The sequence below is a fragment of the Elephas maximus genome, chromosome 2 (assembly GCF_024166365.1).
Source record: "Elephas maximus indicus isolate mEleMax1 chromosome 2, mEleMax1 primary haplotype, whole genome shotgun sequence".
Lineage (NCBI taxonomy): Eukaryota > Metazoa > Chordata > Mammalia > Proboscidea > Elephantidae > Elephas > Elephas maximus.
The window spans coordinates 120,797,311-120,822,342 of NC_064820.1; the positions used below are offsets into that span (position 1 = coordinate 120,797,311).

Below are 25,032 nucleotides of genomic sequence, written 5' to 3' on the forward strand. Positions count from 1 at the left end.
CTTCAAACTTTTCTCGTTTATCATGATGTTGCTTATCTGTCCGGTTGTGAGGATTTTTGTTTTCTTTATGTTGAGGTGTAATCCATACTGAAGGCTGTAGTCTTTGATCTTCATCAGTAAGTGCTTCAAGTCGTCTTCACTTTCAACAAGGAAGGTTGTGTCATCTGCGTATCGAAAGTTGTTAATGAGGCTTCCTTCAATCCTGATGCCCTGTTCTTCTTCATATACTCCAGCTTGTTGAATTATTTGCCCAGCATACAGATTGAATAAGTATGGTGAAAGGATACAACCCTGATACACACTTTTCCTGATTTTATGCCATAATTTTTTTTTTTTTTTTATGATTAGATGACAAAATAAAGAACAACTCTAGGGCTTATGCTCTTAATCCTTCAGCTGTCTGCGTCCCACTACCATATACTGCTATGATTATCTTGGACCAAAAGCCAGAGACACAGATGAGCAAACAGAGGTTCTAGAATAGGAGAAACTCAGGATGGGATGGAAATAAGACAAGTGAGATACACTCACCAAAACACCCGTTGCTGTTGAGTCAATTCCGACTCATAGCAACCCTATAAGACAGAATAAAACTGCCCCATAGGGTTTCCAAGGCGCAGCTGGTGGATTTGAACTGCTGACCTTCTGGTTAGCAGCTGAGCTCTTATCACTGCACCACCAGGGCCCCTAAGTGAGGTACAGCCACTATAAAAATCACAGGTGCATTGCAGCAGATGAGCCTGCTTACATTTTTGTCTGCTTTTTTACTCTTGGGTTCAGTTCCTGAAAACTATGTATTTGACATCATGAGAGATGAGAGAAAATCAGTTTACATGCTGTAATTAAAAAATTGAATCTGTCCCAAATAAATTAAGAATATCCGCAAATACGTATTTCATCTTTTTAGGGCAAAAGTAAGTGGGAATAACAATAGCTCTTCCAGGTGCTGGTTAGCTCTGTAACTTTATCAGCATCTGAATGATGGGAGCATCAAATGTTGAACATCCCTGATTGAGTCAATAGTAAGAAATTGAGTAGGAGACTTATTCAATTGTTTTTAATGGCCATAGCAGCTTTATTAATAATAGCTGAAACCTCAAAATTAATATCTATGCCCAGCTTAGTGAATAAATTATAATGTATTCATACAACAGATTGCCACTCAATTATAAATACAACCAGGCTGAAGATATTTTCAACAACGTGAATGAAATTCCAAGATGTTGTGTTAAGCAAAATAAACCAAACACAAAATTGTACATACTGTGTGATTCCATTAATATGAGATTTTAGAAGGCAAAATTAATCTATGGTGATAAAAATGACCCCTGGACCAGGGATGAGGACATGCAAAAACGCATGGAACTGTATACTAAACTGTATACTAAACTCTGTGTATTTTATACCTCAATAAAGGTAATATAAATAAATTCATGTACTATATATTTTATGTAATTTGGCATTAATAAATAAAATCTTTTATAATGTATTTGATAAGTTGTGTTATTCACCTAATAGTAAATATATCAAGTATGTTTTTTTTTAATGTAAATAAATATGGTTTATTTGATTTGGAGGTTAAAGGACAGATTGCAGATCCAAATTCCATTCCCTTACTGTATTTCCTCACAAGTAGTTTCCCGTTTTATACCAGTTTCACAGGGTCAGAAAATTTGGTATAGCACCTGTGGACTGAGTATTTAGACTGGTCTCACCTTGCCCACGTGGCTCCAGAGCCTGGTGATGACCAGGGAGACTCTCAGACATAGTAGCTCTCTTGGTTTCCAACATGCAAGCACTTACCAGTTTCTCTTTTTGCAGAATAGCACCTTTTTCCCCTTTAAGTTATGCTAACAGAAGATAGAGAGACTAAGAGCACTAAGCTTGGCAGAATTCAGGACTTTCTTCATTCATTCATCTCACTTCTTTTTAAGACCGGGAACTCTGACACAGGTTAACAGGGATTAATGTGGTTTGTTATGACAAGTATAACCAATATAGTTTCAGTATAATCATTTTGGCATTATACCCATTGCCATCAAGTTGATTCCAACTCCTAGGACCCTATAGAACAGAGTAGAACTGCCCGATAGGGTTTCCAAGGAGTGGCTGGTGAATTCAAACTGCTGACCTTTTGGTTAGCAACTGTAGCTCTTAACCACTGCACCACCAGGACTCCTTTGGCATTATAAAGAGCTTATTAAATAACATTAGCTTTGCATATAATTAAAATCTTGTTCTGCATAAGCACCATAAACCACATTCATATTTGCGTGGAATTTCCATAGGATCAGCAATTATTGAAATGTCCTGAATTTGGTTTTAATATCAGAGTTTTAACATAGCACTTCATCATATGTATTCTAAAAGAATATATCGTTATTTACAATGTCACTTAATCCAAGTTGGCAGTACCAAACAATATTTAAAGAATAAGGTAGAGTTAAATATAATGATAGAATCTTTGAATCTTTTTATTTTTAATCCCCGAATTACTGAAACGTCTTATATTCCTATACTGTGTACCTGAAAGTCCATAACAAATTATTTTTTAAGAAGTATTCCTAGTTTTCTATTAGTAGATCTGTCTAACCTTTTTTCTTTTCTGTTATATATAGTATTGATCTCATCAGATGCGAAGTATTGAAAAGGGCAGATTTTAAGACCTCACATAACCCATGTCAATAAGAAAACAATTTTGAGACGTGTTTGTGGTCAATATAAAAATATTATTGCATAAATATTCATAGGAAAAAGTGGTGTGTTAAAGTGAATAAATATACCCCAAGGTGAAAAAGACTTCACTGATGGGCAATAGCAATATAGTTGCCCTTCGCATATTCATAATCCAGAAATTATGTTGTGAAAATAATTTTACCTAGTATAGGATACACAATTCATTATATTTGATACCTAGCTTTGATATAGAGAAAAAATTAAAACTGTCTTCTTTTCAAAATATGTGCCTACAGTGTTCTGGTTCCCAGTTTGAGCTTCTCTAATCTTAGGACTGCAAGAGGGCATTGGTTAGAGGACATTTTCAGTGTTCCATTATGTTTTGTGGAAATCACATATCTGCCTCTGAGGATGCTGCATCAGTTAACTAAAACCCCAACCCCATCTGATTTGGCTTACAGCCTGTTACCTTAGAGTGGTAATCCTGGTGTCTCTTACTATTGATAAGGTCTTGACTGGCAGCCAGAAAGAGCTCAGACATTCTTTTGACTACTAGGTTATATGTTTCTGGTTAACAAAAAGGAGATAGGCCAGTTAATAATTACCTACTAAATGTTGTGTTATCGGCGCTCTTTCTAGATATGGCATCCATTGGATGGAGACTAACAAAAGCAATCCTTAAAGGTGAAAATTGTAGGAGCTACAGGCCTATTAAAATAAGTCCAAGTCAAGCCATATGAAACTATGTCTTCTGCATCCCAAAGAAGCAGGATCTCAGTAGCCCAGAGAACTAGGAAAAGGCTCTGTAGTTCTCATTTAGTGGAAGAGACAGAATTAGTGGATGACTGACAGATTCTTTCTCTTTGGTTCTTTCTCTTACCTTATTCATTTATTTTTTTCTCAAAAAAGGCATCTTCAATATCTGGTTTTCTCCCATGTGGAAGATGCCTGGTATTCTAGAGTTTCTGCCCAGAAATGTTTCAGACTAGTTTAAAGAATTTTGTTTCACTGTTAACATCAAAACTTTGAAAGCAAATTGTTGAATAACTAAGAATTAAAGCCTATGTGCAATTGCTCAAATAGTGTGAAAAGCTGTGGGTGGGATATGCTCTCTCCATTTACCATAGACTTATCCACTCTCCTCCGTCTCAGTGATTGAGAGCATGGGCCTACACTCGGAGCCCTAATACATGGCATAAACAGTATACAAAACATTACCAACAGTGCACAAGAGAAACTAGATAACTGGGAGCTCCTAAAAATCAAACACCTATGCTCATCCAACGACTTCACCAGAAGAGTAAAAAGGTTACCAACGGACTGGGAAAAAGTTTTTAGCTATGACATTTCCTATCAGCGTATGATCTCTAAAATCTATCTACATGAACCTGCAAAAACTCAACTACAGGAAGACAAATAACCCAATTAAAAAATGGGCAAAGGATATGAAAAGCACTTCACTAAAGAAGACATTCAGGTAGCTAACAGATACATGAGGAAATGCTCACGATCATTAGCCATTAGAGAAATTCAGATCAAAACTACAATGAGATTCCATCTCACTCCAACAAGGCTGGCATTAATCCAAAAATACAAAATAATAAATGTTGGAGAGGTTGTGCAGAGTTTGGAACACTTACATACTGCTGGTGGGAATGTAAAATGGTACAACCACTTTGGAAATCGATTTGGCGCTTCCTTAAAAGACTAGAAATACAACTACCATAGGATCCAGCAATCCCGCTCCTTGAAATATATCATAGAGAAATAAGAGCCTTTACACGAACAAACATATGCACACCCATGTTCACTGCAGCACTGTTTACAATAGCAAAAAGATGAAAGCAATCAAGCTGCCCATCAACAGATGAATGGATAAATAAATTATGGTATATTCACACAATGGAATACTACACATCGATAAGAACAATGTTGAATCTATGAAACATTTCATAACATGGAGGAATCTGGAAAGCATTATGCTGAGTGAAATTAGTCATTTGCAAAAGGACAAATATTGTATGAGACCACTATTATAAGAACTCAAAAAATAGTTTAAACAGAGAAGAAAATATTCTTTGATGGTTACAAGAGGGGGGAGGGAGGGAAGGAGAGGGGTTTTCACTAATTAGATAGTAAACAAGAACTACTTTAGGTGAGGGGAAAGACAACATACAATACAGGAGAGGTCAGCACAACTGGACTAAACCAAAAGCAAAAAAGTTTCCTGAATGAACTGAATGCTTCGTAGGCTAGTGTAGTACGGGCGGGGGTTTGGGGACCACGGTTTCAGGGGACATCTAAGTCAACTGGCATAATAAAATCTATTAAGAAAATATGCTGCATCCCACTTTGGAGAGTGACATCTGGAGTCTTAAATGCTAGCAAGTGGCCATCTAAGATGCATCAATTGGTCTCAACCCACCTGGAGCAAAGGAGGATGAAGAACACCAAAGACACAAGGTAATTATGAGCCCAAGAGACAGAAAATGCTGCATAAACCAGAGACTACATCAGCCTCAGACCAGAAGAACTAAATGGTGCCCAGCTACAACCAATGACTGCCCTGACAGGGAACACAACAGACAACCCCTGAGGGAGCAGAAGAGCAGTGGGATGCAGACCTCAAATTCTCTTAAAAATACTGGGACTAGAAGGACCCCGGAGGTCATGGTCCCCAGACCTTCTGTTAGCCCAAGACAGGAACCATTCCCAAAGCCAACTCTTCAGACAGGGATTAGACTGGACTATGGGATAGAAAAATGATACTGATGAAGAGTGAGCTTCTTGGATCAAGTAGACACATGAGACTATGTGGGCAGCTCCTTTCTGGAGAGGAGCTGAGAGGGCAGAGGGGGTCAGAAGCTGACAAAATGGACATGAAAAGAGAGAGTGGAGGGAAGGAGTATGCTGTCTTATCGGAGGGACAGTGACCAGGAGTGTTTAGCAACATGCATATAAATTTTTACATGAGAGACTGACTTGATTTGTAAACTTTCACTTAAAGCAGAATAAAAATTAAAAAAAAGAACATGGACCTAAGACCAAATGATGCAGGTTCAAATCCCAGCACTGCTGCTACTACTAACTGATTTGAGCACATTATTTAACTTTTTTCTTGTTTCTATATAAAATAGGAATAACAGAATTGTTATAAGGATTAATATATTTGGTAAAGCATTTAGAACAGTACCTGTTGCATAGCAATTGCTATAGAAAAGTTATTAAATAAAAACATTTACATATGTGTTTTGCCCACTTCACTCTTAGGTTACCTGCCTGTCCTTTAGAGACATTTGAGTTTGGAATTCTTACTCTAAATAACCTCTCAGTCTGGACTGGTTCTAGAATTCCTAAATTTCTCCCCCAAAGAGGGCTTAAAATAGTCCCTTCCTGTAAATAACATTGATTGTCTAGAATTATTATAAGCCTAGTTTAATAGGAATTGACACTCTAATTAAAATAGCTGCTTGATGCTTTTTAAGTGTATATGAGTTGAAGACACTTAAGACTTTGAAATAACTTCAAGTTCAACATATTTAAGTCTTCAGAGTTTTGATAAAATTTTATTCTGTCGTCTTTCAGTAAAATGTCACAGAACATAATAGATCTTTTAATCTCTGTTAGGAGCAAGAGACATGTGACTGCTGTAGAATGTAGAGAATTTCTGCACAACGGATATGTATACAGGCAAAGTTGATTTCTCTTATAATTTTCTGAAGCATCACTATGAAGTATTTTAATTACTAAGTGAGGTATTAGTATTGCTCTTAATTTTTTTTTTAATTGCTGTTGCCACCGAGTGACCCTATAGTGTTGCTGTTAGTACCAGAAAATTACTGTTGTTGTTGTTGTTAGGTGCCATTGAGTCGATTCCGACTCATAGCGACCCTGTGTACAACAGAACAAAACATTGCCCCATCCTGCACCATGCCCACAATCATCGTTATGCTTGAGCCCATTGTTGAAGCCACTGTGTCTCGTTGAGGGTCTTCCTTTTTTTCGTTGACCCTGTGTTTTACCAGTGAAACTTAGTAGCCTTTAATATAATTACTCGTATTAATTGTTTAAGGAGATAGCTTTAGTGATATATTCATATAATAATTATAAACCAAAAACCAAACCATTGCCATCGAGTCAATTCTGACTCATATGACCCTATAGGACACAGTAGAACTGCCCCATAGGGTTTCCAAGGCTGTAAATCTTTATGGAACCAGACTGCCACATCTTTCTCCCCTGGAGCAGCTGGTGGGTTCAAACCACTGACCTTTTGATTAGCAGCCGAGTGCTTTAACCACTGCACCACCAGGGCTCCTTATGATAATTATATCTTTTATTTATTTTGAAATTTTTTTGAGGGGGAGTGAGTGTTCATTTTGCTTTAAAATCTTAAAAGCTTTGCTTCAGGATTATGGGCTGAATGAAGCTCCTTAGTATCAACAAATAGATACGAAGACCCGAGGATTAGCTAGATCTAATTCTGGGGTACAGTACATATTGGTACTTAATAAATAAATACTTATTAAGTAAATGAAATGATGGGACTACCTCAGTTGGAACAGGAAACACTCCTAACATTTTTGGACCAGAGCAGATAGATGTCCAATGTCCTTTCCAGTTCATAACCTTGCATGGCTCTATGTTCAAGAAACTCAGCAAAACCAACTCATCCTACTCTTCGTTTAATGCAATATCAATATCCACCCTTGGCTAGCAGGCTGGGAAGACGAATGCAATGCAAATTGATCGATTCTATTTTTTTTTTCTGTCATTTCTGTTTAATTCTCCAAGTGATCATAGAAACTGATCAATTTGCATTGTATTTCTCTTCACAGCCTGCTGGCCAAGGGTTTAGTCAGCCCATAATCTAATCATTCATTCATCCACTTCTTTTTTCATGTATTAATTTCACAAACATTTATCAAACACATACTATATACCAGGCCCTGTGCCTATAGTCTGTGGATACAAAGGTGAATAAGACAATCCTTGTCCTCATTATTTAGAAATTTATCTTTTACTTTGATAGGCAAGCACACAATTATTATACTAGGGATAAGAAGAAAATCTGCGGGGCAGAGAAAATGTTAAGATTCATTTTGCTTGTGAGATTGGAGGAATATTTTACAAAGGAAGTGGTATTAAAACTGGGTTATGAAGTGTTCAAGTTATTATTCCTGCATTAACGAATTACCCCCAAACCTAGCAGTTTAAAACAACTATTTTATTATGTTTGTATGTTCTCTGAGTAAGGACTTCAGACACCACACAGTGGGAATGGATTGTATATTTGCTCCATGATATCCTAGGTGGTGGCTGTTTGAGGGTGATTAAGAGACAAATGTAGTAGTGCCAGTAGAGAATATGAAGGACTGCACTAAGCGATGACAGTGGAAGTAGAAAGAGGGAATGGATCTGAGATTATTTGAAATGCAGTTATGATTGATTGGCTAAGGCTGGTGAGGGAGATAGAGACATCAAGAATGACTCTGAAATAAACAAGAATGCCTAAGAGACCTCAGGGAGCCCTGGTGGCACAGTGATTAAAAGCTACAGCACTAACCAAAAGGTCAGCAGTTCGAATCCCCCATTTGCTCCTTGGAAACCTTATGGTGCAGTTCTACTCTGTCCTAGAGGCTCACTATGAATCAGAATCGACTCAACAGCAATGGGTTTTCGAAAAAGACACCTCAGAGGTTAAGCACTCAGGCGCTAACTGAAAGGTTGGTGGTTTGAACCCAACCAACCACTCCACAATAGAAAGACCTGGTGATCTGCTTCCATAAAGATTACAGCCAAGAAAAACCTATGGGACAATTCTGCTCTGTCACTTGGAGTCACTATGAGTTGAAATCAACTTGACGGCACCCAACGATAACGACTACAAGAGGCCTCAGAACTTGGCTACTTGACTTGAATTCCTCCAGCCCTGTGATGATCTACAGATCAAGATTTACCATAGATCCTACAGCTAGATTACCCTGACCAGATTAGTTTATCTGGTCATAGGAAATAGTAGTCACCTACTGCTGTTCTGATATACTATTGATAATTCTGAAGACATCAGAGTAGAAGTTGGGGATAAACACAATGTTAGTGGCAGGTCCCCAAAGCAGATATTACACAAAAATAGAGTATTGTCTTTGAACTTCGTATTTAAATTTATGTATATGGATTCTAAACTTTCTGAGGACTAGAGAAGAGCAAACTCATGCAGTTTAATTTTTTCTTCTCAATAGAAAATGTAGTCAGAATACTGTTTTCTTTTTTTAATGACTGGTTCTTTGTCCTGTTAGATTTTTAAAGAGTTTCAAACTTCCTCCTACCAACTCCTGAGACATTATCAATTAACCACACACAGCCCATCGAACACAGCATAGCCGTAATTAAACTAAATTGCTATGCAGTAGCTTTCATTACACAATGACACAGTTGTTGTTAGGACCATAGAGAGAGTTTAATTACATGTCTAGACACCCCCTGAATTCAGAGTAGCAGCATTATCTTTGCCTCTTTAAAAGAGAATTTGAGCTTTTGGTGATTACATTTTTTTGAAAGACCAAATGGTAAGATAATTCTTTTTCCTTTTTTATTCCACTGTCTACATTAATGCATGTTTGATTTAGGAACCATTTATATATCTGTGAGTATAAATTTTTTCCAAGGAAAATGTACAAATTGTACAAATTTTCACTCTGTCATGTTGTATATATAGTTCACTTGCACTCAAACTCTGCTTTCTTTCTAAAGCATCTCAAATATGCACTTTAATTTTTTTTAAATTTTATTGTGTTTTAGGTGAAAGTTTACAGTGCAAATTAGTTTTTCATTCAAAAACTTATACACAAATTGTGACATTGGTTACAGTTCCTGAAACAAGTCAGCACTATCCCCATTTCCCTTTCCATCCTGGGTTCCCCATGTCTATTCCTCCAGGTTCCCTGTCCTTTCCTGCCTTCTTGTCTTTGCTTTTGGGAAAGTGTTGCCCATTTAGTCTTATATAGTTACCTGAACTAAGAAGCATATTCCTCATGTGTATTATTGTTTTATAGGCCTGTCTAATCTTTGACTGAAAGGTAGACTTCAGGAGTGGCTTCAGTTCTGAGTTAGCAGGGTATCTGGGGGCCATAGTCTCGGGGATTCCTCCAGTACCTGTCAGACCAATAAGCCTGTTTTTTTTTTGTGTGTGTGAAATGGAATTTTGTTGTGGGGGCTGTGGTTCATCTGGTCTTTTAGTCCTTTGGATTATTATTTTCCTTGTATTTTTGGTTTTCTTCATTCTCCTTTGCTCTGGATGGGATGGGACCAATAGATGTGTCTTAGATGGCCACTTACAAGCTTTTAAGATCCCAGAGGCTACTCACTAAAGTGGGATATAGAACATTTTCTTTATGAACTATGTTATGTCAGTTGACCTAGATGTCCCCCAAGACCATGGTCCCCAGCCCTCTGCCCCAGTAACTTGGTCCCTCAAGGTGTTTGGATGTGCCTAGGAAGCTTCTATGACTTTAAAAGAAAAAAAAAAAACCTTGGTCAAAATGTGCTGCTTTCCTGCATATTGTGTGTTGTCTTTCCTTTCACCTAATTTAACTTGTCTACTCTTGGTCAGAATCAACTTGATGGCAATGGTTTTGGTTTGATTTTACTGTTGGCGCAGTGGTTAAAGCACTCAGCTACATTGGGTTATTGGTCTTTTTCTCGTTGAGGTGTTACAGTATCTTATAGATTTTAGAGATTAGACCCTTATCAGGTATGTCGTAGCCAAAAATTTTTTCCCAGTCTGTAGCCTCTCTTTTTACTCCTTTGTTGAAGTCTTTTGATAAGCGTAAGTGAATCCATGAAACATCTCACAACATGGATGAATCTGGAGGGCATTATGGTGAGTGAAATAAATCAATCACAAAAGGACAAATATTACATGAGACCACTATTATAAAAACCCAAGCAAAGGTTTATACACAGAAAATAATAATCTTTGATGGTTGTTGAGGTGTTGAAATATTCTATAGATTTTAGAGACAAATAATCCAGTTAAAAAATGCACAAAGAACATGAAGAGACACTTTACTGAAGAAGACATTCAAGTGGCTAACGACACATGAGGAAATGCTCATGATCATTAGCCATTAGAGAAATGCAAATCAAAATACAAGGAGATACCATCTCACTCCAGCATCACTGGCAGTAATCAAAAAAAAAAATAATAATAACAAATATTGTAGAGGTTGTGGGGAGATTAGAACTCTTATGCACTGCTGGTGGGAATGTAAAATGGTACAACCACTATGGAAATGATATGGCACCTGTTTAAAAAGCTAGAAAGAAAAATACCACATAATCCAGCAATCCCACTCATAGAAATATATCCTAGAGAAATAAGAGTCATCACACAAATAGGCATATGCACACCCATGTCGCTGCAGCACTATTCACAATAGCAAAAAGTTGGAAGCAACCTAAGTGCCTATCAACGGATGAATGGATAAACAAATTACAGTATGTACACACAATGAAATACTGTAAAATGATAAAGAATAATGATGAATCCCTGAGACATCTAATTTTTTTAATGTACAAAACGTGTGTACTTTAGTCTAAACCACAGTTATGTTTTGTAATCATATTTTCAGCATCTTCCTCCTTGTGGAGGAGCTCATCTCTTTCCCTGAGGATGGAGTGACCTCCCCATTTGTCCTCAACCCTCCAGACACAACAGCTTCACTAACCAGGATGGAGTTCAGCTTCTCTATGGGGTCAAACTCAGGGTCCCCTCAACCCTCCAGACACATTAGCTTCGCTGAGCAGCCCAGAGTACAGCCTCTCTATGGGGTCAAACTCAGGATCTCCAGACTACTTGGCCAGAGAGTGCAGATTCAGAAGCTCCCTTGGGTCTTCTTGTGCTCCAAGCTTGTCTCTTCTTTCCCTTCACAAAAACTTGCTTGCTGCTCCTCTCACTGTAACTACACATCATTTTTGGAGCTTTTTCCAAACTATGCATTGTTCTCTGAATACCATCTCCATTTAATAGGTCAAACCTTCCCATAGCCTCCATTTCTAAAATCTTACCTTTTCTGAAACTTGACTGTATACATTGCTTCATCTAGATACTTCTAGGACATACCCAAAACCCAAAGCAATGACAGACACGTAGCTAATTGTTCAAAATATCATTTTGAAGATAAAACCCTTTTCCTTGATCTTAAAATTAAAGTGTTCTTATTGGTTTTTGGTTTTTCTCAAAGTAACAATGTAAATCTCATTCATCTAACTAATCCTCAGAGAGCACCTTTGAAGTGACTGAGTACTATTATCCAACAAAGTGTATTTTGTGCTTGGTAAGCTAGCAGGAGCTAAGAACCTCACTTCAGCTAGATATATCAGTGATATTGCTATGAAAATACATGGCCATAATATAAATCCCAAATTTTTGATTTAACCATTTTTAACTTCTATTATAAATTAATAATGGCAAATGAATAAAAGGTGTGAATTACCACCATTTTTAATATCTAAGTGATTAAAAAGTAGAATAACATACACATCTAAATTGAGTTATTAATTTATTAATTCATTCAAAAGTATTTATTGAGACTTTGTAAGATGACACAAACTGTTAATCACTTAGCTGCTAACCGAAAGGTTAGCAATTCGAATCCACCTAGAGGTTGCTCCAAAGACAGACGTGCCTGGCAATCTGCTTCTGAAAATCACAGCCTTGAAAAATCTATGGAGCACAGTTCTGCTCTGTACACGTGGAGCTGCCTTGAGTTGAAATCCACTCGAGGCAACTAACAACAACAACAACAACAACTGAAAAGGAAACTGCTGAGTCAAATGTATTTATTGAGTGCATACTTAGTGCCAGGCACCATGCAGGGAACTTGATCTGTGGAGAACCAGAAAAAAATTACCGTTGTGTTCATGGAGTTTTCAGTCAGGTAAGGGAGGGATCCTGAACATTAAGCAAAGAAGCATACAGCTATAAAGAAAAATTAGAGGCATCGATGAGAAGATATGAGAGTAGATACCTATGTTAGTTTGGAAGTTCAGGTACAGGCTCCCTGAGGAAGAGATAATATAACTGAGACCTAGGAGTGGAGAGGTTCGGCCAGGTGAAGAAGGGTGAAACAGCACTACAGGCAGAGGGAGCAGCTAGACAAGGACAGAGATGGGAAATATTAGGGTTTTTAGGAACTGAAAGAAAGTCAGTATGGGTAGAATAGAGCATGAGAGGGGAAAAATAGCAAAATACACGGTTGGAAGGGGACCAGAGCCAGATCACAGAGGACCTTGAAATCCAGGGAAAAACAATGGGAAACCATAGAAGGCATCTCCCGAGGAGAATAAATGGCCCGATGCACTTTGCTGCTCTGTGAAGGATGACTTAAAATGGGGTATGCTGGAAATCAGAAAGAGCAGTTGAGGGACCACTGTGGTGACCCAGCTGATATCATGGCAGTGACATGGAGAGAGGCAGGGAAATTCTAAAGACATTTAGGATTTAGAATTGACAGAACTTTGCCATGAATTGGGGTGGGGGGATGAGAGAGAGAGGAGAACACCAGTTTCTGACTTGAGTTGACTGAGATACCACATATTGAGGTGGAGAAAGCTGGAAGAACAGAGATGGGAGAAGGCCAAGAGTTCAGTTTTGGACTTACTGAAATTCAGGTGCCTGTGAGACAACCAGTTGGAAATGAGACACAGGCAGTTAGATAAATGGCTCTGGAGCTTAACAAACAGTTTTGAACAGAGCATACTTTTGGGACATTGTTGTGAAATGGTCATTACATTCTTAAACTGCTAGCAATGTAGCTACCTAGTTTAGTTTGTTTAGTTAACATGAGGCCAGGCTTAGTTACCAACTAGATAGGTCCTGTACCTGTCATATTCAGAGCTCATCATTTCCAGGAGATGCATGGTACTCAGGATAAGCAAACGTATGAAATGCCTGCCACTTGTGTAAAATTTATATTTAAAAAAAATCATTACTCCAGCAATACATGACTTTATAGTTAGATTTTATACAAGCGAAAAAGAGAAACTAATCATAATCCCACCACACTTTTTTTTTTTTACACACATGCACATTTTTTATATTTTTTCTCCTGTAGGAAATATCTGAAGGCAAGGAAATAGACAAATGTGCTCAAGAAGACGACAGCAAAAGAGAAGGCTAGGGACACAGTCACAGTAAACAGCTAATTTAAGACGCTGAGTCAGGGAAAAGAAAAAAGCAAAAGCATGTATTTACTCATACACTTAAACATTTATTGAGCATCTACTTGCTTTAAATTCCAAAGCAAGAATCCCAGACTACACAGAGTGTTTTGGTTGGCCTACACAAAGTTTCGTGTTTTTCAATTTAGTTGCCAACATTTAAAATTTGGAATATTTTACATCAAAAATTTGGATTCTTTTGGGGTGATGTTCATTATCTTGATTATGGTGATGGTTTCATAGGGATATGCATATGTTTTACAGGTGCGTGCGTATGTTAAAACGTCAAATTGTACTCTTTAATGTATGCAGTTTGTTGTATGTAAATTATACCTCAATAAAACTGTTAAAAAAAATTTTTTTAATCTGAATTTCTATCTTTTCTTGAAAAGTCAGGAAAGCTAACAATGTGGGTCTTGCATTCCTACCTGGCAACAACTGGCAGAATCTGAGTAGCTGCTGCCCCTTAAGGGCTCATGCTCTCTCCAGGGGTGGACATAGTCCCTACCACTTCTGAATGCCTCTCTTTTATTTCATAGCTTGCCAACTTCCCTCATTCTCTTAAGGCATCTGCCTGGCCTTTGGAGATACAAAGTCAAGTAAGACACTGCTGCTGCCCTTCATGTCAAAAGCTATGGAAAGATGGTGATGATTTTAAACGGGGGAGTGATTTGACTAGATGTATACTTTTAAAAAGTGACTGTCGTGGAATTGGTATGGTCTGGAGGGGAGCAGGAGGTTGAGAGACTGGCAGTTAAGCTGTTTATGAGAGTACTTAAGGGGGAAAAAAAAAACAGTTGCCATTAAGTCAATTCCAACTCATGGTGACCCCATGTGTATCAGAGTAGAACTGCACTTCATAGGGTTTTCAGTGCCTGCAACCTTCAGAAGCAGATCATCAGGCCTGTCTTCTGATGCACCTCTGAGTGGACTCAAACCTCCAACCTTTCAGTTGGCAGCTGAGTCTCAAGGACTAGGCAGTGTGGCTAGATGCCAAAGAGATCAAGTAAAATGAGGTCAGAAAGTGTGTATTGGGTTTGGCAAGGACAGAAATAAGATTATAGTGTGTTAAAAAAGGAATGAAAGGAGAGAAAATGCAGACAGTGAGGGGAATCTACATTTTCCAGATTTGCTGACTAGAATGGGAAAGAATTCATTCTTTTAGGGTGTCTGCCTGGCCCTTGGGAAATTTGTGAGCCATCCTCACAAGATACAATGTCAAATAAGACATCACAGTTGTCCTTCATGCTCAAAGCTGTGGAACGATGCTGAAGTTTTCTAGTGCAGGATGAGAATACCTGGGTTTGAGACAGGCTGGAGGTGATGGTGGTTTATTTTTTCTTGGTTTTTGTTTGCTTTTGTTTTTGATGATGGTAGCAGCTAGTCTGGGCATATTTGTATGATGAAAGGGAAGAAAGATGGAATAGAGGGAAGAGAAGGCAAGAACGATGCGGCCATACCTCTGAGAAGGCAGAAGGGCATTGGATAGGGTCCAAAGCAGCACTGGGGGATAAACCTTCAAGTAGAAGTACAGAAGATCTGGGGAGAGCCAAGCGTAAACAAAATAACAGGTTTTGAAATGCATCTATTTATCAGTGATAAAATACCAGTTACTGTTGAACTGATCCCCACTCATGGTGAACCCATGTGCGTCAGGGTAGAATTGTGGTCCATAGGATTTTCAGTGGCTGATTATTCAGGAGTAGATCGCCAGGACCTTCTCCCAGGGTACCTCGGGATGGACTCAAACCTCCAGCCTTTCAGATAGCAGCCAGGCGTGTGAGCTGTTTGCACTGTTTGCACCATCCAGGGACTTGCATCAATGGTAGACACTGTTTATCAATACTGATTCTTGGTTTTACGTTTGGCAAACCTATAGTAAAAATATTTCAAATCCAAAATGCAACAGACTTTCTTCCTTTTGTAACTCCTAAACATTCTTACTGTAAACTATAATATATAGCAAATTCAGTAAATATTCCACTTAGAACTATTTCAAGGGTGAAAAAGTAACGACTAATAGACCACATAATCTTACTATAATTTATATTGCATTTTCTTAGAAAGAGACTTTGTGGCAAATTAAATAAAAGATGCATATAAAATAAAGCTATTAAGGTAGAAAAGGAAACAAAAAAGCAGGCCGAAGAAGGGAGAAGTAAATATACCCAAAATAGGCTACTTATAATTGAAACCTCATTTTCACTGAGCTTTCTGGCAGCCAGCACAAAAGACGGAAATCTGACAAATTATAAAGCAGGTATTTCTGATCAAATATATTATGGCTTTGGGAGAGAGGAAATTTTTCAAAGCTCAAAGGATTTTTAAGGTTAATTTATTTTCCAAGAGATGTGAAACAACAATGAGAGTAATCACGAAGCAGAACATCTACAACATGCCCCTAATGTACGTTGTGCTTACTTGCTTCATCTCTAATTCTCACAACAGCCAGCAAAGTGAGCATCACAGGTGAGACAACTGAGATAAAAATCACTTAGCTAACAATGGTATACTTGGGATATATTGTCCCAAAGGGTTTCTCATGAATTGTTCTTTAATAGCTGTTTTTTTTAAAAAAAAAAAAAAAGAAAACAATACCCTAAAACCTTAATATACTTACTTGTTGACCTTTGACCAAAAACCAAGGGCATAAGATTAAATCAGAACTCAGCAAAGTTATGCCCTTGGCACTGGAACATTACATTTATTGTCGAAATCCTTAGAAATGTATTGTTTCCCTTTCTTGAGTAGTCTGCAGATAAAATTGCATGTGTCATCTTACGCTTCTCCTCCAGGAGTAAAATTTCAGGCCATTCCCACAGCTTTTCTAGCCATTCTTAGATAAGAAAAAGACCAAAATGTTAGACTCTAATCCAATTTTAAACGTCTCCCCTCCTGCAACCTGAACTTTAAAAATCTATAGTTTATAATTATGGAGTAGGAGGTACTTGTTAGTTTCTCATCTCTTTCATGCTCTTTTTCAACCAGCTAGATGCTATTTGTGGTCCTTCCAGGGTTGAGTTGTAAGGATGATGGTGGAGAGGAAGGAGAGGAGATGGAGGGTTAAGAAGGTATTACCAGATTGGTACAGTTGTAATCTGGTGTTGGTGCTCTCTGGGTCTGGCTGGTTACAAATGCCTGTTATTTCCTTTGTGGAACACATTTATGGCTTCTATAGAGACCATTGCACCACAGAGCAGTTCTCTCATCCCGGGTCCTCTGAGGAGCCGATGGCTTCTCAGCTGCCTGCTTGACCATCCTCATTTTCTGCCTCCTGTCATGCTGAGGTGGTAGCATCACCCTCACGGGAAATCACTCCTCAAGGGAACCACTCTTCAAGGAGACTTGCGTCTTGTTCCCTTCTGCAGAGCCCACATGGGGCCCCTAAAAAAGTGCGCCTTTGTCTAGCTGTCATTTAAGGACGGCTGAATCCCACTGAGGCACTCTCTGCTCACTTAGCATACTCCAACCAGCCTCTCATGTTTTGATTTTTCATGAGTGATCCAGGTATCAGTGCCTGTGTCCCCAAACCTGTCAAACTCTAAAAATTGTGATCTCAAATCCACTTGCCCTCCCTTAGTTGACTCGAGTGGAAAGAAATGACTCCCTCACCTCCCCCATGAAGTAGAAGGAAAGAAAGACTACGGCACACTGACAACCATTTCTCTTAACAGAAAAATGGGCAAAGGATATGAATTGACAATTCATAGTCAAGGAGAAATGACAGACCAATAAGCATAGGAAGAGAAATTCAGCTATGCTAGTAAACAAACAAACAACAACAGCAAAAACAAACCCCTCGCTGTCGAGTTGATTCCAACTCATAGCGACCCTATAGAACAAACTAGTAAACAGGGAAAGACAAATTAAACCAAACTTTTTAAGATACAGTTTTTACATACCAGCTCAACAAAAGGCTGAAAGTACAGTTTTGGTGAAAAGATATTAGGAAAAATATACACATATACTATTGGTTTGAGTGAAAATTGATTGAGCCTTTTAGAAGATTTTGCAGTATATATTAAAACATACCTCACCAGATCCATCTACTTCCAAGAATCTATCCTATTAAAATACCAGCAAAAATGCCCAAACATGCAAATGCAACAATGCTTCTTATTGATAGATGTCAGTGAACCTGCCCCAGACCCATGGTGACCCCATGTACAATGGGATTGGACCTTTGTGATCCACAGGATTTTCATTGTCTGATTTTTGGAAGTAGATCACCAGGCCTCTATTCCTAGTCTGTTTTAGTCTGGAAGCTCCGCCGAAGCCAGTTTAGCATCACAGCAACATGAAAGCCTCCACTGATAGACAAGTAGTGGCTGAGCTCGAGATGCACTGGCTGGGGATGGAACCTGGGTCTTCCTCCTGGCAGTTGAGAATTTTATCACTAAATGACCACTGCCCCTGCAACAGTGTCTATTACTGCATTATTTGTAATTTTTAAAAGTTGAAAGTACATCAGAAAGAAAATAGCAAAATAAATTGTGATGCATCCAACAAAATGAATGCAAGAGTTAAATAGAATAAGCTGAAGTAATACATTGAAAGGTTACAAAGATATATTGCTAAGTGAAAAAAAATCAGCAGTGTAGAAAAATTTTGTATTTATGGTACATTTATGTAAGAAAATGGAGAAAAGCAAAAAGCAAAGACATACAAATTTTTATGTTTGTAAATGCATAGAAGAAAGTTCGATCATTTCAAACTGATGAGTGCCTTTGGAGAGATGTCTGGGACTGGGGTAAGAGATAAGATAGGACTTTATTATTTACAAGAAAATATTACATGTGTGATTAAATAAAATTTTACAAAATAATTTAAAGTACCTTAAAATGAGTGGGGTAGTTAGAAATGATCCTTAAGATTCATCCTGAATATAACCCTTTATATCTATATTGATAATTGCATTTACTAATTCTCAGAAGAGCCTATGAGATTGGTGTATTCATCATCATCAAACAATATTTATCATACTAAGAATATTGTCTCTATAAAAACTGCTCACATTTTAATGGCTGTTCAAACAGTAATTGTTAAGCCTTTGCCTAAGGTTGTAAGTTTCTAAGATCACACATGCTTTTCAGATAATAAACTGAACAAATTTAAATACACGGTGCCTTGACTTTATTATAACAATAATTCCAGCACATATAGTAATATACATAAGGGGAACTTCAATTAATATTCTCTTAAGGAGTAAATATTTCATTTCTAGAAATTGGTTCTACACAATTTAAATTTCATTTCACTTTTAGGTGACTACTTATGGAGCCCTGGTGGCATAGTAGCTAAGAGTTCAGCTGCTAACCAAGTCAGCAATTCAAATCCACCAGCCACAACTTGGAAACCCTATGGGGTAGTTCTACTCTGTCCTATAGGATCACTGTGAGTCGGAATTGACTCGAGGGTGACAGGTTTTTTATTTATAAGCTATCCTTTAATGGTGTTTAGTTTAAAATATATTTTCCTTGTGATTTTTTTTTAAATCATAATATGTGTGAGTTGTTAACCCATGTATACTTAGTAAAGATGGTTGTAGTCATGAAAAGATTAAATATAAATGTTGGAACCATAAATATAATTACACAGATGTTACTTTCTTATTTCTCTGTTTAGTACCTACATGAAAATGGGATCGTCCATCGTGATCTTAAACCAGAGAATCTCCTCTATGCAACTCCAGCCCCAGATGCACCACTCAAAATTGGTGAGAAAATTTCCTACGACCCCTTTTCCCAGAGGAGAAATTTATTCTTTGGCATTTTAAAATATTGCTTCATCCAGTTTTGTTTCTACTCGATTTTCTTGAATAATTGGCATCTGTAAAGGAACAATGAATGGTTTGAGGAGTTTGTGTTCTCTGTCCTGGAATACTAACTTGGAAAGTAGTGTCTAGAAGTTGGTGCCGATTGCTGGGCACATGAAGGAATCACAGATCCTAGAAAGTGCTTTGTACTTTATACATACATTTATGTAGAGGAAGGTCACAAATAACAAAACTTCTTTTTTGGTTATTAACTTTTATTCCACCAATTAGTTGGAGCTTAATTTTAAATAATCAAGAACTTTTACACAGAGTGCCTAGGTACATATTAGTGAATCTAGGCTCTGGTTCATTTGCTTATATGAAGAGTGATGAATTGAGATCTGTATTTCCCAAAGTACACCCCACAGAAAACTGGTTCCTCAGCAGAGTGAATAAGTTTTTCTCTTGCAGGAGGTTGGAGTGATTTGCAGAGGTGCCATGGTTGATCAGATAAGTTTAGGAAATGCCAACTTAAATAAACAAGAATTTTATTTCTATATGGCTTCCTACCGGTTGCCGTTGAGTCAATTCCGACTCATAGTGAGCCCTATAGGACAGAGTAGAACTGCCCCATAGGGTTTCCAAGGAGCGCCTGGTGCATTTGAACTGCTAACCTTGTGGTAGCTCTTAACCACTATACCACTAGAGTTTCCATATGGCTTCCTAACCCTTGTAAATGCTAATGTGTAAAGTAACACAGTAGATAGTGTAGTATGAGGCTTTTCCCAAACTTTATTTGATCCTGAACCCCCACCCCCCTACACACACACACGCATAAACATACACACCCTCCAGTAAGCATTTTGAAGAAATGCTGCTCTAAAAGTGAACTTTGGAAATTCTAATCTACCCAAAGAGACCTCAAATCAGTGTTTTAGGAGAATTACATTAAATTTTACTCTCCGTGTCCCTCCCAAAGCAAATCTTCATTTACCAAAGGAGAAAACCTTTATTTGAGATGAAGTCTCCTTATCAGAATCTGTATTAAATTCTCCAAAGAGCACTGCCCCTCTGGTGCCACCATTTATTATGTTCCTCTGATGCACTCACTGCATTTACAAGTGTTAACACCTTTGAAAATTAAGCTGTACATATCATGGAAGAGCACAGACAGCATAATGTGCTTTATGAATGTAAGAACCTAAAGAAAAAAAGTCGTGAAAGCCCTGCTGGCAGCAGCGTGTTCTCCTAATCACTCCTCAAAGGCGCTAGACAGCAGGGAGGCTTCCATTTCCTTTGACATCACTTTCAAAGATTTTATCCTTAAAGAAATGTCTTTCAATGGATGGATAGATACTAATTTAGGCAGGAGAGCTTTTCTTTCTGAAGGCCTTCCTGATGCTTTTGCGACAGGAATCAGGCACCTCAGTGGAAAGGTGGGTTTACCTTTGAAGTCTGAAATGGCATCACTTCTGCACCTGCCTCTCCTGAAGAATGGCCTGAAAGGGCTTCCTGATGTCTCCTGAGTAAGAGAGATGTAGCACAGCAAATAGCTTACAATGGTAGCAACTTTTGTAATATTTTACCTAGGTAATATTCTGAGAAATAAATAAAAAGGATTTTGGGCAAGAAAAGTATTTTCTATTCTTCATATGAGAGTAAATTCTTATCCGTTAAATACACTAGGGGATGACATTATTTCTTTTCAAGCAGAATAAGCCTTTTGGTATTTCTGTTTATTTCCTTGACATTTGCAAAAGTCTGGTTTTTTATTTTGATTTTTTTCAATGGATTTAAGGTTCTGAATTATACAACTAATTCTATAAAAAAAGTATAGTATACCCTAAATCTCTACATTAATAATGTTAGATAAAATATAACTATTACAATTACTTGGAAACCCTGGTGGCATAGTGATCTAGTGCTATGGCTGCTAACCAAAAAGGTCGGCAGTTCGAAACCACCAGGCGCTCCTTGGAAGCTCTATGGGGCAGTTCTACTCTGTCCTATAGGGTCACTATGAGTCAGAACTGGCTTAACGGCAACAGGGAGGGAGAGGTTAATTGCAGTTATTACTTCAAGTAAAAAATAGCTTATTGACTAAAAGCTGACAGTTATGGAGAAGAAAGCATAAAATGTATTTAGGAGTCATTTTTTTCTCCAGTTTAAAGCAAGATTTGTTTTTTTTTTTTAAGCTTCCTCTACAGGTGAATCATCCCCACCCACACCACTCCACCATCAAATACAAAAATGAACAAATCAGTTTTATTTTAAATAACAAATTTATTCAGTCTTCTTACAAAAGCTGAGAAAAGACTTGTTTCATTAAACTTTTTTCTTTTGTTGTTAGCTGATTTTGGACTCTCTAAAATTGTGGAACATCAAGTGCTCATGAAGACAGTATGTGGAACCCCAGGGTACTGCGGTACGCCCTTTAATACTGTTACTTTACATTTATTGTTATTTGAAATCTTTTTTGATTTAGTCACATGAGTTTTTAAGTTCTTAATACCTCTAGCTACAAATGCCTAAAATTTGCTGTGTTGCCGTGAAGAAAGCATATATAAATGATATTCAGACCACCTCTTGTTCTGCACGAGAGGTGAAATGATTTTGGTTGGGGCACCTCTGTTAGAACAGCCAGGGCGGAGGGGAGCAGAAGGAGGAAGGACTGGGTACTCCTGCTCCTGCCTTTGGGGCAGCAGTCATTCTGTGACCCGCTCAGGAGCAGAAAGACAGCTACTGGGAAATAGGGCAGAGAAAGAGCAGAGTTTGCATTTGGAATTAAACCTGTGAGCGCTTTGTCACTTTCTTTTTTTGCTTTCCCTTGGGAGGGTGTAGGAGGAAATGTGTGCCATTAATTCAGATGCATATAAGACAACAGTGAGAACGGGGTTGTTGTTAGTTCCTTTTGAGTCACTTCTGATTCATGGCGACCCCATGTACCACAGAACGAAATGTTGCCCAGTCCTTTTTTAACCCACCTTCATGATCATTAGTGCATTTGTATCCATCGTTGTGGCCGCTGTGTATTTTGAGTGTCTTCCAACTGAGGGAACTCACTTCCGGCACTGTATTGAATACATTTTGCTGTGATCCATAGGGTTTTGAGTGGCTAATTTTCAGAATTAGGTTGATAGGCCTCACTTCCTAATCTGTCATAGTCTGGAAGCTCCACTGAAACCTGTCCACTATGGTGACCCTGCTGGTATTTGAAATACTCATGGCGTCACTTCCAGTGTCGTAGCAACACACAAGCCACCACAGGACTACAAACTGGCAGGCGGGTGGTGGGAGAATGGGCCAGTCCCTAGTTATCCGCGATGGCGCTGGCCTAGCCTCACTAAGACAAGTGCTTCAGGCATGAAACCCACCTTTTTTTTTTCCTTGATGAGTGAATTAAACTTGCAACAACCTAAAACCCAATAAGGTTTGCAAAAAGTATCAAGAATTCTTTAAATTTTTGTGACTAATATCACAAATCAATTAAAATCTTTATCCGAATTTTAGAGTTAAGATTTTAAGTTCTCAGTCATATGATTAGCCATCCTTATGATCAGAATCTTTTTACCCAAATCTTTCGCTCATCTCTTCAACAAACCTTTATTAATTGCTTTCTGTGTAGTTAGGCCAGGCCAGATTACCCAACAAGCAAGGTGGCACGGGCTTACTTGTGCGTATTTACTAATCTGTATTGAACAATTTCACCTGTTTTTCACCACATCTTAAGATGTGCGTGCCTTGCTTAATGTAAGCTGGTGCGTTCCTTGCTTAGTGGTTAATCTGCCCCTGAGTCAGGCTAGTGTTTGGCACCAGAGAAACGCATTTCCTATCCCCATCTCCACCCCAGAGTCTAGCAATCAAAAGGGGAACAGACAATTAAACCAAAAAATTGTAGCATCTTAAGAAATACAATGTTATGTGTATAGAAAAGCCATCACAGAAGCATAGGAGAAGGGTGGTGCGTGGAGTTACCTGTTGTATTGGTTGCGTTGGAGTGCTGTAACAAATTATTACAAACTGGGTGGCTTAAAACAACAGAAATTTATTTTCTCAGAGTTCTAGAGGCCAGAAGTCCCAAATCAGGGAGTCAGCAATGTTGGTTCCTTCTGGAGGCTTTGAGGGAGAATCTGTTCCATGCCCCGTTCGCAGTTACCGGCAGCTACTGGCAAATCCTTGGCATTCTATGGCTTGTAGATGTATCGCTTCCATCTCTGCCTCCTTCATTATTTGGTTTTCTCCCTGTGTGTCTCTGTGTCCCCATGTTTCCACATGGCCCTCTTAAGGGCAGTAGTTAATGAATTTATGGTCCACCCTAATCTAGTAAGACTTCGTCTTAACCTGATTACATCTGCAAAGATTCTATTTTCAAATAAGGTCACATTCATAGGTACCAGGAGTTAGGACTTCACCATATCTTTTTGGAGAACACAATTCAACCCACAATGCCTGTCTTGTCCTGCTGTAACATTTATATGTTGGTGTCTCCCTGTTTCAGAAAGAGATACATAAGAACTGCGTAACTAACTCATTTTAACCACTATTAAATTTGAAGAAATTAGGTTGGAGAAGTGCAGTAAGAATTCATGGAATTGAATGAATGACTGAATGTACAGAATTTTAGGAACTTCAAACTTAATTTATATCCTCATTTTACTGAGGTCCAAAGAGTTTATTTAAATGACTTTCCTAAGATTCCAAATCTAATTGTTAGTGGATCAGGGACCAGAATCCAGGCATGTAAGAGTCTAAAACTGTAGTGTTTCTTTTTTTAAAAGATCAATATAAATAAATTGGAGGCAAGCGTTTCTTCACAAAAAGATCAATCAATTATTGCTTTTATATTTAAATGTCTTCAATTTTAATGTTTTAAACATCAAAAGTGTTGCTTGATCACTATAAGAAGTGAAAATTCAAAGATGTATAATCAATAATAGTAGCCTCAAGTCATCCTTCCATACCTTTCTCCATGTCTCTATATTCATATAAATATTATAAATTTTTGCTTTTTACTAAGTATTTTACCTGGTGAATTTAAACATGATTTCCTTGCAGCTCGATTTTTTGTACATCCAATAATTGCATAGAATTAGATGCACCTGTGTTTCCATTTCTTTACTTTGTGCCAAATATTCTCGTCTGGTCCTTTAAGTTCCTTGAGGCCAAGAGTCGTACATTGGTTTGGAGTAAATTCAGAAAGCTTAAAGTAACTGTGACTTAAACAAGACAGGCACTTCTTTTTTTGATGTTTGAAGAAATCTAGAGCTAGGTAGCCCTGGTGGGTTCTACAACTATGGCTCTGCAGGTGAGGTGGATCTCAGTGTCAGGAACTTAGGCTTTTTCTTTCTTGTTGATCTGCCATTCCGTGGTGTTTCCTC

At 38.0% G+C, this 25,032-nt stretch overlaps 1 protein-coding gene across 2 annotated transcripts in view; it reads left to right on the forward strand.

Annotated features, from left to right (window-relative positions):
* The window catches only part of CAMK4 (calcium/calmodulin dependent protein kinase IV), a 297,805-nt gene that overhangs the window by 233,510 nt on the left and 39,263 nt on the right, over window positions 1–25,032 (forward strand). For both annotated transcript variants that reach the window (XM_049872082.1, XM_049872072.1), the window contains 2 exons: window positions 19,525–19,615; window positions 22,005–22,079. In XM_049872082.1, coding sequence (XP_049728039.1) covers window positions 19,525–19,615; window positions 22,005–22,079 — 166 coding nt within the window. The remainder of the gene's footprint in view (window positions 1–19,524; window positions 19,616–22,004; window positions 22,080–25,032) is intronic.